Source organism: Myotis lucifugus, unplaced genomic scaffold (genome assembly GCF_000147115.1).
Source record: "Myotis lucifugus unplaced genomic scaffold, Myoluc2.0 scaffold_2, whole genome shotgun sequence".
In the NCBI taxonomy this organism is placed as follows: Eukaryota; Metazoa; Chordata; class Mammalia; order Chiroptera; family Vespertilionidae; genus Myotis; species Myotis lucifugus.
Genome location: NW_005871050.1, coordinates 17,939,090 through 17,951,997, shown reverse-complemented (window position 1 = coordinate 17,951,997; position 12,908 = coordinate 17,939,090). Strand labels below are relative to the sequence as shown.

The 12,908-nt window shown below is 37.4% G+C and overlaps 1 protein-coding gene across 1 annotated transcript in view; it reads left to right on the top strand.

Moving 5' to 3' along the window:
- Positions 1-7,262, top strand: part of IL13RA1 (interleukin 13 receptor subunit alpha 1) — a 64,302-nt gene extending 57,040 nt beyond the window's left edge. The window contains exon 11 of the mRNA XM_023757344.1: positions 4,655-7,262. Coding sequence (XP_023613112.1) covers positions 4,655-4,747 — 93 coding nt within the window. The 3' untranslated portion in view covers positions 4,748-7,262. The remainder of the gene's footprint in view (positions 1-4,654) is intronic.
- The last annotated feature ends 5,646 nt before the right edge of the window (positions 7,263-12,908 follow it).

Here is a 12,908-nt window from a genome sequence, read left to right as displayed (position 1 = left end):
TTTATGTAGTTTTGAAACATTAGATTTTAATTTTCATTATTTTTAGTGGATATATCTTTCTGCCATGTTTTAATTCTGTAAGGATATTATTCTGTTGCTTATTTTTACATGAAATAAATTTCCCTGAAGTTTTAGGAGGCTTGATTTAGGATAGTGGTTTTTTTTTCTAATTGTATGGCTATAGAGTTCCATCTTTTATTGTGTTATTTTTAAATATATTTTTAGTGATTTTAGAGAGGAAGGGAGAGGGAGAGAGAGATAGAAACATCAGAGATGAGAGAGAATCATTGATCAGCTGCCTCCTGCACACCCCACACTGGGGATCGAGCCTGCAACCTAGGCATATGCCCTGACCAGGAATCAAACCATGACCTCTTGGTTCATAGGTCGACGCTCAACCAGTGAGCCATGCTGTCCAGGCAATCTTCTATTATTTTTAAGAATTGTTCAAAATTATAGCTAATTCCTTTCTGCCTCTTCTACTTTTATCTGGATTTTCTATTTTATCTCTCTTGTCCCTTTCCTGGCCCATGTGAAGTCTATTCCCACCATTTTCTTCTCAGAATAGGACTTTGCCTTGAAAGGGGGTTTTAGATGGCTTTGAGAGTTCATGGGGCCCAGGCAACTCCTGGCTGTACCATGGACTCCTTGCACTCAGTCACTCTTTAAAGGTGCAGATCCCTGTCAGTCTTAGTTGTTGTTCATAAATTAGCTTGCTGAAGTTTGAGTGAGTTATTTCACAGTTCTCACATCTATCACATGCCCTGCTGATTCTTGCTGCAGACTCTTCCATAACTGATACCATTTTGCTCTTGTAGCTATCTCTAATTTGTCCCCATCTACTCATATTTCAGGGTTCACGGGGGAATAATTTTCATCTGATTTTGTTGTAGATTATGTACATGGATTTCGGTTTTGCTTTCCTACTTAACTTTTTTACTTGAGATTTTTATGGTGGCATTTAGAGAGATTAAAAAACCCTGCTGCCCAGCTGGAGTGACTCAGCAATTGAGCAATGAACCATGAGCCAGGAGGTCATGGTTCAATTCCCAGTCAGGGCACATTCCCCAGTGTGGGACGTGCAGGAGGCAGCTGTTCAATGATCCTCTTTCATCAGTGATGTTTCTATCTTTCTCTCTCCTTCTCCCTTCCTGTATCTGAAATCAATAAAAACATTAAAAAAAAACACACACCCTGCCAACCACCACTTTTATTCGAGGATTTCTCTCTAAATGATACACCACAGGCCAAATGCTGCCTGCCACTTATTTGTGTACAGCCTGCAAACTAAGAATGCTATTTATACTTTTAAATATTTGAGAAAAAAATCTAAAAAAGAATCCTATCATGATACTTGAAAATGATATAAAATTGAAAATTTCAGTGTTTATAAATAAAGTTTTGTTGGAACACAGTCACGCCTATTCATTTATATGTTATCTATGACTGTGTCCATGCTACGACAGCAGAGTTGAGTTACTGGGACAGAGACTATATACTATATGGCCTTCAAATCTGAAAATATTTATTATCTGGCCATTTACAGAAAAATTTTGCCAACCCTGGTCCTATATTATACTCTTCAATGGCTAAATAGCATTCCATTGTGTGAATATATTATAATGTACTTAACCAAGTCTCTATTATTGGGCTTTAAGATGAATTCTAAATTTCATTATTATAGGCATCATTCCACAGCTAATATTAGCATATCTATTCTATCACATTCTTGGAATATATTGTTACAAGTAAGATTGCTGGATCAAGGAAGATTATATGCCTTCAAACCCTTTGATTGATATTGACAAATTGTCATCCAGAGATTAAAGAAGATGAGGTGGATCTATTTTACTGATGTATAAAAATATATAATATATGCTATTAGACACTCTGGTTACATATGTAGGGAGTGATTCCTTCATAGTAAAGAAATGGGGGAACTAGAATATACACATTTAAAGTTTTCATAAATTTAATTTATAGATTACAACTAGGTTGTACCAATTTATATACCTACCAGTGGTATGTGTTAATGATTGTTTTGCCATGCTTTTGCCTGAATATAATTTTTTTAAAAGTCTTGCCAATTTGATAGCTGAGGAAAGGGTATCTTGTTTTAATTTTACATATCAATTTTTATATTTTTTTATGTTATTTAGCTTGAATTGATTCTTTTGTACAATTCTTGTTCATTGTACATTTTCCCTGAAATATTCATCTTTTCTTTGATGATTTGTAAAGCTTTTTTTATATATCAGATATTAATCCTTTGGCCTGTCATCTGTGTCCGCTTTTCTCATTAATGATGTACAAATTTCTTTCTTTTTTATGCAGTCAAATTTTCCTTTATTTTTTATGTGTAGAAATCCCTTTCCTACCTCAGATTTATATAATTGTTGTCCAATATATTTTTCTATTACTTACTTGATTTTTAGATTTCAATATTGAATCCATAGGAAATTTATCCATGTAGGCTGTGAGGTAGGATTTAACTTTATTTTTCAACTGCTTAGCCAGTCATCTTCGTGCCATTTATTAAATAAGCCATTATTTCAAGGTTATATATTTTTTTCAGATTTTTATTAGAAAGCTGTGTATTTCTTATTTTTAAAAATCAGGTTTGTTGATTTACATACAATAAAACTTACTTTTTAAAAGTTTATAGTTGGAAGAGTTTTAGGAAATATATAGTTTTATAACCACAACTCTAATCAAGATATAGGTTATTTCCATCATCCCCCCAGAACTTCCCTTTTGCCCCTTTACAGTCATTCCTCAGTCCCTAACCCTATACTCTTGCAATCACTAATCTGTTTTCTGCCCCAAAGTGTTACCTTTTTCAGAATGTGATATAAATGAAATCATGCAGTACATAGTTTTTGAGTCTGCCTTTTTAATTAGCATAATGCACTTAAGAGACATCCACGTTGTTGTGTGTAGCAGTAGTTTATTTCTTTTTATTACTGAGCAGTATTCCATGATATGGCTGTACCACAGTTTATTTAACCATTCATTTATTCAGGGACATTTGGGGTTGTCTTCCGTTTTTAGCTTTTATTAATAAAGCTGCTATAAACATTTATGTAGAGGTCTTTGTGTGGACATATTTCTCTTGGTTAGACACTAGGGATTGGAATTTCTGAGTCATGCAGTAAGCATGTGTTTTGCTTTATAAGAAACATTCAGGCTGTTTTCCATAGTGGCTGTACTATTTTACATTTCCACCAACAATGTATAAAAGATTCAGTTATCCTGGATCCTTGTCAGCACTTGGAATTGTCAATATTTCTTATTTCAGGAGTATCAGGGTTAAATAATTTGTTTAGACTAATTTGGATGTTTTAAGCACTGTTTCCCAACTTATCCCTCCATAGGCTTTCTATGACTGGATGGTTTTTACTTGCTCAGTCCATCCCCAATTGCTCAACCTGAGGTAGCTAAATGGCCACTGTTACTCTTGTTTCTGTTTTTCTTCTTTCCATTTTCTTTCCGAGGCTTGTAGAACCATAAAACATAAAACCAGAAAAGGAGCCTAGAAATAATCTAGGAAAATGGGTGGCAAACTATTTCTTTAAAGGACCAGATAGTACAGTTGTCCATGGAGGATTGGTTCCAGGGCCCCCCACAGATACCAAACTCTGGGATGCACAAGTCCCTTATATAAGATAGCGTAGAACATTGCATTGGCCCTCCACATGCATGGATTATCAACCTTGTGTTGAAAATACTGTTTTTGATCCTGTGTTGGTTAAATCTGTGGATGTGAAACCTGTGGATAAAGAGGGTTGAGTAAAATATTTTGGGCTTAGCAAGCCATTTTGTGTCTGTCACAGCAACTCAACTCTGCTGTTGTAGCATGAAAGCAGACATAGATAATACAGAAAAAAGTAGGTGTGGTTATGTTCCAATAAAATTTAATAAAACAGGTGGCCTACTGGCTTTGGCTCTTGGACCATAGTTTGCCGAGCCTTGGTTTAGTCTAACAACTTTCTTTTACAGATGAGGGTACTGAGCTTAGGTTTTACCCTTTTCCTTGATTTATATGTAAAGATGGCAAGGAGCAGGATATTGGTTTTCACCATAGGAGACACTTAAATTGAGTTCAAGATGAGCTTAACTTATGCATAATTCCCTGCTCTAGCAAATGGTGTTACATGGCCCTGTTAATACAAGGTCTTTCAAAAGTTTTAACTGCACTGAAACTTTTGGTACATTTATTTACTAAAATGCTAGTTGACTTTTTGAACCCAATATGTCTCTGGAGCAATGGTCAAATTTGAGTGGTAAGAAAACAAAGGTTAAAACACTTGAAGTAATGAAGGTATACCACCCTTTTATTCTTCTTTAAAAGACTTTGTTTTTAATTTTGGATATGTCTAAATTTGTTTCTCTTTTAAGATGGCCATTCAGTATCACATAACAACCCCATGCTTTTTTTCCTCTCTTTAAGGTTAATTCCTGATTGTTTTGTTTCATTAATTGGTCAAATATATGAAGATTCTTAGGTCAAAAAAGAAAATAACAACACATAACAGGAAAAACACACTCGTGGTTCCATGCACGTAAAGTTAAAAATAAGCATTGGCTGTGAGTACTCAGGGAAAGAACATTATTTAGAAAAGTCATCGTGTCTGTGTTTTTTCCTTTCTTCCAGCACTGGAAGAAGTATGACATCTATGAGAAGCAAATCAAAGAAGAAACCGATTCTGTCGTGCTGATAGAAAACCTGAAGAGAACCTCTCAGTGATGGGGATCATTTAACATTCAATCTGAGAACTTGTTAAATGGAAACTGAAACTACTGGACCATTTAAAAACAGGCAGCTCATAAGAGCCATAGGCTTTTATGTTGAGTCACTCACCGAAAAACTAAAAATAATGGGCTTCTTGGAGAAGAGAGGGGAGTTATTCTCATTGAATTGTAAAAGAAGGCATCTTTTGTGAAGTTTTCAAACTAGGGGACAAAGCAAAAAGCAATGATGCCAATAGAATTAATCTTACCAAGAGTTGTGACAACTTTCTTAGGGATCTATGCCTGCTTTGTATTCGTTTTGTCAAACAATACCAACAAATTTTATTTGTGGGGATACTCATTTTTGGGTGCAAATGCTAATGCCAAACTTGAGTCACAGAGACCATTTAGCAAACAAAATTAAAAAAAAAAATCTGTTATTTGTTGTTTGGGATCCCATTAAGTAATGTTTGTGACTATCAAAATGTAAGGGTCCGGAATCATTATCCCTTCAGCAGCATTTTCCTCTACTTTGAAAGGCCCAGGCATTAGTGTTGACCACGATGATGACAACCACAGAAAAAACAGTGGCAGCTTCTTTTACCAATACCTTTCAAAGCCATTGCAGGCTTTTAAGGGCAGCAGAGGCAGAATGACTTACTGGGTATTAGTATTTGAACCACTGCATTCTCCAATGATATACTGTTTTTCCTTTCACCTCTACTACTCAAATCAAGTATTTACTGTGTGTCCAGATTGTGCTAGGCTCCCAGGTGTGAGGCACCTCCATCTAAGGGTTGACAACCTGGTTGCCACTCCTCAGTTCTTACCACTTTCTTTTTCTCCACCAGTCCTTTTTCAGACCTTTTAATTCCCTAGTTCCCACACCTGATTTCCCCTTTCAATGGATATTAGAATATAAATCTGCTCAGATACCTAGAGAAGCAGGGAGTGATTTGTATCTCAGGTAAAGTGTGAGTTGACTGAGAAACAATGACAAGTTCTTGCATATTTTGTAAGTTCTGTGTGGGTCTGCATTTATTTGAAGGTTTTCCGCATTTACTATTTCTCTACATAGTTTCTAAATAGAAAGGAGATATTATCTTCACTTAGAACTTTGCTATTTGCTTGATAAAAAGAATAGTTGTGTTTCCCTCTTTTCCCTTACTGTCACAAATAGTTATTAGGTTTTGTCTTGTATAGCTAGCCAGCATCAAGGTTCCAATGTTTGTATGCATTTTTTGCATATGTTAGGGTTCCATTCTCACCCATCCCCACAACATATATTCCCCCTACCCCTACTTCCTCCAAATTTAAAGAAGTATGGAAATGATATTGCCCTCCTAGTGTTTCTCTCCTTACAAAGATAGACTTAGATTACTAGTAGCAACTTGAGAAATTTGTATCACCAGTTCTCCAAACATTCAACCATTTGTATTAACCAGATGGTGCTACTTGTAATTCCTGCTGTTAGGAGAAGGAAGATCAGAGATCCCCGCTCCTCACAGGTTTGGGGAAAAGTAGCAACCTGCTTGCACTGCAGAAGAGGAGCACTGTGTCCCCAGCTTTTCTGAGAAAATTGGGGTTCAGAGCAAGGGTAGATGCCAAGCTGTTGCCTCCCTGTGCTTTTATTTTTGAGGTCAGATTGAACCTGGAATACAGGCATGGATGTTCCACTTTGTTCTACTGTTTTCTAAAAAAACAAACAAACAAAAAAAAACACACAAAAAAAAACAAAAAACAAACAAAACAAAAAAACTTGGTTTTCCCTTGTAGGAATGAGATTATTTCCTAGCCAGGTCTTTTATAATTCTGGGAAGCAGAACACTGAAATGCCTCACCTAAAGCCATTTTTCCTCTTATCCTATTTAGATGGCAATGCAGTGAGGGTGTGCTTTGATATTCTTATTACCCAAGGAGCTACTGATGCTGATAGTCATGCATCCTGGGAGTGGGGAAATTGTATTTTGTTTTCATCCTCCTTTTTTAGCAGTAAAATAGTATTTTGGGGGGTAGTAAAATAGTTGAGGGAAAAGGGGACAGTGAGTTATGGGATTAGCTAGCTATGGCTGTTTTTTAATTGTTGAAGAGTGATCCCCAGGACTTGGGAGCTCTTGGAGACTTTAATACAGGGTGGGGCAAAAGTAGGTTTACAGTTGTTCATATGAAAAATAATACAATAATAATACAAAAATAAACTGTGTTTTGTGTACTCATAACTGTAAATGTACTTTTGCCCCATCCTGTACATCAGTGGGATTCTCATCACCTGTAGGAAACTAGTAGGTTCATTACTGTTTTATGTCTGACCTATATGGATTTTTTTTTCCGCATACCTAAGTAAACCTACTGTAAGAATGTACATTCTTATTCTTTCATTCTGATAAGTGTTTTCTTCATCTGGGCACTAAAGGGATATGTGAAACAATGTTAACATTTTTTGTAATGCCTTCAACTAGGGGTCATTGTGTTTAACTTCTTATAGAAAAGCTTGAATAAAATAAATATTGTCTTTTTATATGTCACTCAAATGTTTTCCTTTGGTATTATTTTGGGGAAAGTATTATGAATAGTGGGTGGCAGAAAAGAATGGAGTTAAATGAATAAATGTGAAATTTTCTCAGCTATTTTATCTTAGAATCATTTATCATTAGTGACCTGGTGCACAAAATTAGTGCACATTAAAAGGGAATTAATTAGAGGAAATATTTTAATATTGCTATTAGCCCTTTCTCTATAATAGAAGTGTCAGAGATGAAAGAAAATTAGTAAAATGTATATGAAAATCTTCCTCCTGTCAGAGTCTGGGGTGTGCCACAGGAACCAGAGTCAAGTCCCCACCCACCCATGTGTGCCTCGAAATCATGCGAGACCCAGACCCAGCCTGCCCCACTCCCATTGGGTTAGATCCAGACCTGGACAGTCCCACCCCTGTCAAGCCCCACTGGGTGGGGGGGGGGGTGCAGCTTCAGGTCACCTGGCCCTGTGCTGGGGCGGGAGGCGCAGCCTGAGGTTCCCTGGCCCGGGCAGGGGGGTGCGCCTTGAGGTCCCCTGGCCTGGGGCAGGGTGCGCAGCCTGAGGTTCCCTGGCCCAGGCCAGAGCAGGGGGCACACCTTGAGGTTCCCCGTCAAGCCCCGCGGGCGGGGGCCATGGCCTGAGGTTCCCTATTAAGCTCCACATGGCGGGGGGTACCGCCTCAGGTCCCCCAGCCTGGCACCAGGGCAGGGAGTGCGGCCTGAGGCCCCTTGTCAAGCCCTGCCGGGTGTGGGGCGCAGCGTCAGGTCCCCTGGCCTGGTGCTGGGGAGGGAGGCGTGGCCTGAGGTCCCCTGTCAAGCCCCACCAGGCGCGGGGGCACAGCCTCAGGTCCCCTGCCTCAGCCCAGGGCCACGCAGCCTCAGGTCCCTGCTGATTGCTTGTTAAGGCTCATTATGGGAACTTGGCCTCTGCTGTGGATGCAGCCATCTTGTGTTATGGAATCCTCCACCTCTGCTGTGGGAGCAGCCATTTTGACCATTACTGTGTGACGTCCAATTTGCATATTCCCTCTTTATTAGATAAGATAAGCTTCCCTGCTGTTCTCAATATAGCTATTTTTCTGATAAGGCCATGCACTTAGTTTAATATTAGTACAGCCTTTGCAAATGGTGGTTGTGATAAAGGAAATGGAAAACTGGTCCTTTCTAATATTAAGCTTAAAATAGAGTATACTTAAGGAAGCTGTCATAGTACACATGAAGGGGGACCCCATAGTTACAAATTAATCACATTAGCAGGTTAGATTTGAGACTAAGAAAATCAGTTCTCAATAACTGTGTTCTTAAGAAATGGTGATGTAGTTTCATGTTTTCTATACATACAGCAAAATGGTTTGAATGTTACAGAAGATTTTTTTCTCATTTGTGTTAACCTCTAGGGGTGGGTCTTGAGCCAGACCACATATGTTAATTACTCTGAATTTCCATAGAATCCAAACCCAAGGATGTGTGTAGGGGATGCTGATCTTGGTCAGGTTAGTTCTGTTATCTAGAATGCTCCAAGAAGTTTCTGGAAATCTAGCTCCAGATTGGTGTAGCTTTGTTTTTAACAACAAACCTCCTTTTAATTGTTAGTATACCAAAACACTGAGTACTATGATAGAAAACTTTGAACTAAAGATGCTTGTATGTATGAGATCTATGGAAACAAATTCCTCCAGCCACAAACACAGTCACCTTATCTCAGGGGGAAAGGAGCCAGAATGAGCTAAGCATGTTGATTTCCAGAGTCTCTTTCCTTTTAAACCCTAATAATTATATCAGCAATAACTATTTTTTTGTAAATACTGTAGCTAAATCTTGGCATGGTTTTACTTCAAGGGAGGAGTTTTACTGACATTTGGATGTGCTAGCTATTTTTTATATCCCCAAAATGATTTCTTCCTGAAGGTTCTTTGGCCCCTTTCCTAATGGCCACTCTTTTCATTTACTAGCAATAGCAATAGGAACATATTACACTCCTAGTTTACTACACGCTAGGTAAACCATTATATAAAAAGAGAAAATTAATAGTTATTGAGTGGCTGCTGTGTGCCAAGTTACATGTATTATTTTACTCATGTGAGTTCCATGAGATAGATTGCATTATTATCTTCATTTTATAGATGAAGAGGCAGACATAAACTGATTGATGTATGAGTGCAAGATCACACAGCTAGTAACTGATTGAAACAGAATTGGAAAATGTCAGCCCAGATTTTGAGCTTATATAATACAGCCCTGTCTCTCATCATCATCATCTCTCTCTCTCTCTCTCTCTCTCTCTCTCTCTCTCTCTCTCTCTCTCTCTCTTTCTCTTCCCTTCCTCTCTGAAATCAATAAAAATATATATTTTTTAAATTATGCAAATAAAAACAAACCCTCTTAATTAAAAAAAAGATTACAAAGAAAAAAAAGATTATGCATTCATTCTTCTATGAGCCAGGCAATGTGCTAGGTACTAGGAACTTAGTGAATAAGATTTAGCTTAGTATCAGGTGGTTAGTCAGGAGGGGGCTACTTAGTTCAGGGATTAGAATTAAGGAGTTTCAAATGACCTTGGATGGTATTTCTTCCTGTCTGCATCTGCTTTCCCATCTATAAAATGCAGAGGCCATAAGTTGTGGAGCTCATTTAGAAGTGAGGATCTTTGCTGTACAATGGGCAGGTCCCTTCCTCTTTCTGGGGGCATCTGTCGAAAATGAGGTTGGACTAGATTAGCTCTATTTTGACATCCAGCAAAAACTAAGGTGACTTCTGTTTTACATATCAAGAAAAAATATATATAGTCATCTCCTACTCTTGCTGCATGAAAGAGCTAGCTATTAGCAGTAACTGCAAAAAATAAGCAGAGTAAGTCCTTTGATAAAGGTAATTGATACATTGGATGAATGCTGTGCTCCATCCAAATCAGAATTTCCACAAGAGCCCAGACATGGTTGTGCCTAGCAAATATTTCTTAACAAGCTTTGTGGATCTTAGGTTATTTCACCTAGAAACACAAAAATTGATTTTGTATAATATAGATTGCTTGTATAATGGCTACACTTGATACATTACCTAAAATACAGTCCATTTGATTTCAATACTTGTAAATTTGGTCATTGAATTTAATTTACTGGTTTTTATTTGATCAAAACAAAAACATACATAATTTAAAAAGTCAGATTACCACAGGGTTTATATAAAAAAAAACAGCAGTCCTGCCCGACTAGCATAGCTCCGTGGTTGAGAGTTAACCTATGAACCAGGAGGTCATGGTTTGATTCACAGTCAGGGCACTGCCCAGGTTGCAGGCTCAATCCCCAGTGTGGGGCGTGCAGGAGGCAGCTGATTAATGATTCTCTGTCATCACTGATGTTTCTATCCCTTTCTCTCTCCTTTCTTCTCTGAAATCAATAAAAATATACTTAAATTAAATAAAAAACAGCATTCCCCTGCCCTACCCCTCCTTAGTCCTGATCTCTGATTCCAGAAAAAGATGTCCACACCCTAATCGCCAGGATCTGTGAAAATGTTACTTTAATGACAAATGGGACTTTGCAGGTGTGATTAAGATTTCAGACCTTAAAATGGAGAGATTATCCTGGGTTATTTGGGTGAGCCCGATTTAATCACTTGAGCTCATAAAAGTAGAGAAATTTCTCTGACTGGAAGCAGAAGAGGATGAGAGATTCAAAGTATTAAAAAGACTCACTGATGATGGGAGGAGACTTTGCCTTGGGGTGGGGAACATACAGTACAAAGTACAGATGATGTGTTTTAGACTTGTGGACTTGAAACCTGTGTAATTTCGTTAACCACTGTCAACCCAATAAATTCAATAAAAAGGGGGAGGGGAATAAAAGTACGGAAAGGACTCAATGTGCTGTTGCTGCCTTGAGAATTGAAAAGGCCACGTAGAAAAAAAAGGAGACATATGTAATACTTTAAACAATAAATAATTTTTAAAAAACAACTAAAAAGAAAGTGTTAAGAGGAACTGGATCCTGCCAATAACCAGAATGAGCCTGGAAGCAGAGTCTGTCCCAGTGCCTCCAGGTAGGAGCCCAGGCTTGTCAACCCCCTGGTTTTGGCCACAGGAGAACCTGAGCAGAAAATTCAGTCATTTATTTTTTTCTTAATTGAATTGTTATTGGCCAGATTGGGAAGATAAAATCTATTTGAAAAAAATGCATGTAAACTATAATATGTGCACAAACTAACATTCTTCAATATTTTAATGTTGTTTTGCATTGACTGCAATAGTATATATATTTAAATATACTTTTATTGATTTCAGAGAGAAGGGAGAGGGAGAGAGAGATAGAAACATCAATGATGAGAGAGAATCATGGATCGGCTGCCTCCTACACATCCAACTCTGGGGATCAAGCCAGCAACCCAGGCATATGCCTTGACCAGGAATTGAACTGTGACCTCCTGGTTCATACACTCAACCACTGAGCAACACCGGCTGGGCTACAATTATATATATTTAATATCTTAACAAATAAGCAGTATTTGGTATGGTTTTATAAAGTAAAAATAGTATTTGATTTGACCACATCCCTGATAGGTAAGAAATGTGAGAGAATGAGAAATGAATAATTTACAAAAGCATCTTTATTAGTGTGGAAAGAAATGTAATTTGGATTGTGCTAGACTTCTGACAGCACATAAGTGTGAGATAATACATTTGTGTTATTTTAAACTACTTTTTAACCTTTTAGCTGTTTCTTTTAGTATATTACTCTTTACTTCTCAATAATATCCTTATACTTAATGATATTCTTATTTAGGATTAGAAATGATCTATTTATAAATTTCTTCTATGAAAGATGAGGAACTAGCTTTCTTATCCAACACACACACACACACACACACACACATGAACTTACACTTCTCTTCCACAAACACAAAACTCTTGGTTAAAATATTCAATATTTGCATTATACCATATAATTATTGCTCACAGTTGATTCATGTAGAGGACCATTAATTATATTTATTTTATTTTTCCCAAATTATCTTTTTAGGGGGAAAATTCTATTGTATAAATCTAGTTAGCAATATTAGAATGTTAGAATTTGAATCTCAACTTTTATTAATGCGTCTAAAAACTTAAAATAAAAAAACTAAAAGTAGTTTTTCCCCTTCCATTTTTAAAAATTTGTCAGGGAAAAAAGATTCACTCTCTCCCCCCCCACCACCCTGGGGTAGATAAAAACTAGAAAAAATAATGCTGGAAAGCTGCTCTTGACAGGAAGATAGCTAGTTTGAAGCCCAAACTAACCATTTTCTCTGGATTGGGAGAACAGTGCACACCTTTAATGTATGAGCATTAATGTACATTCTGCCATGCGGCCCAAAGTAAGGCTGAGCAGTACCTAGGGCCACTGAGGAGGCTATTTATTTATTTGTTCATATTTTAGTATATGTGCTGCCAAAGTGAGCACTATTCATTTTTTTTTCTAACCAGGGGTGATAATAAAACTATATAACATGGGCACCAACCAATCAGATCTGATGTTAGCTGTAATTTTTTTAAAAATATATTTTATTGATTTTTTACAGAGAGGAAGGGAGAGAGATAGAGAGTTAGAAACATCGTTGAGAAACATCGATCAGCTGCCTCCTGCACACCTCCTACTGGGGATGTGCCCACAACCAAGGTACATGCCC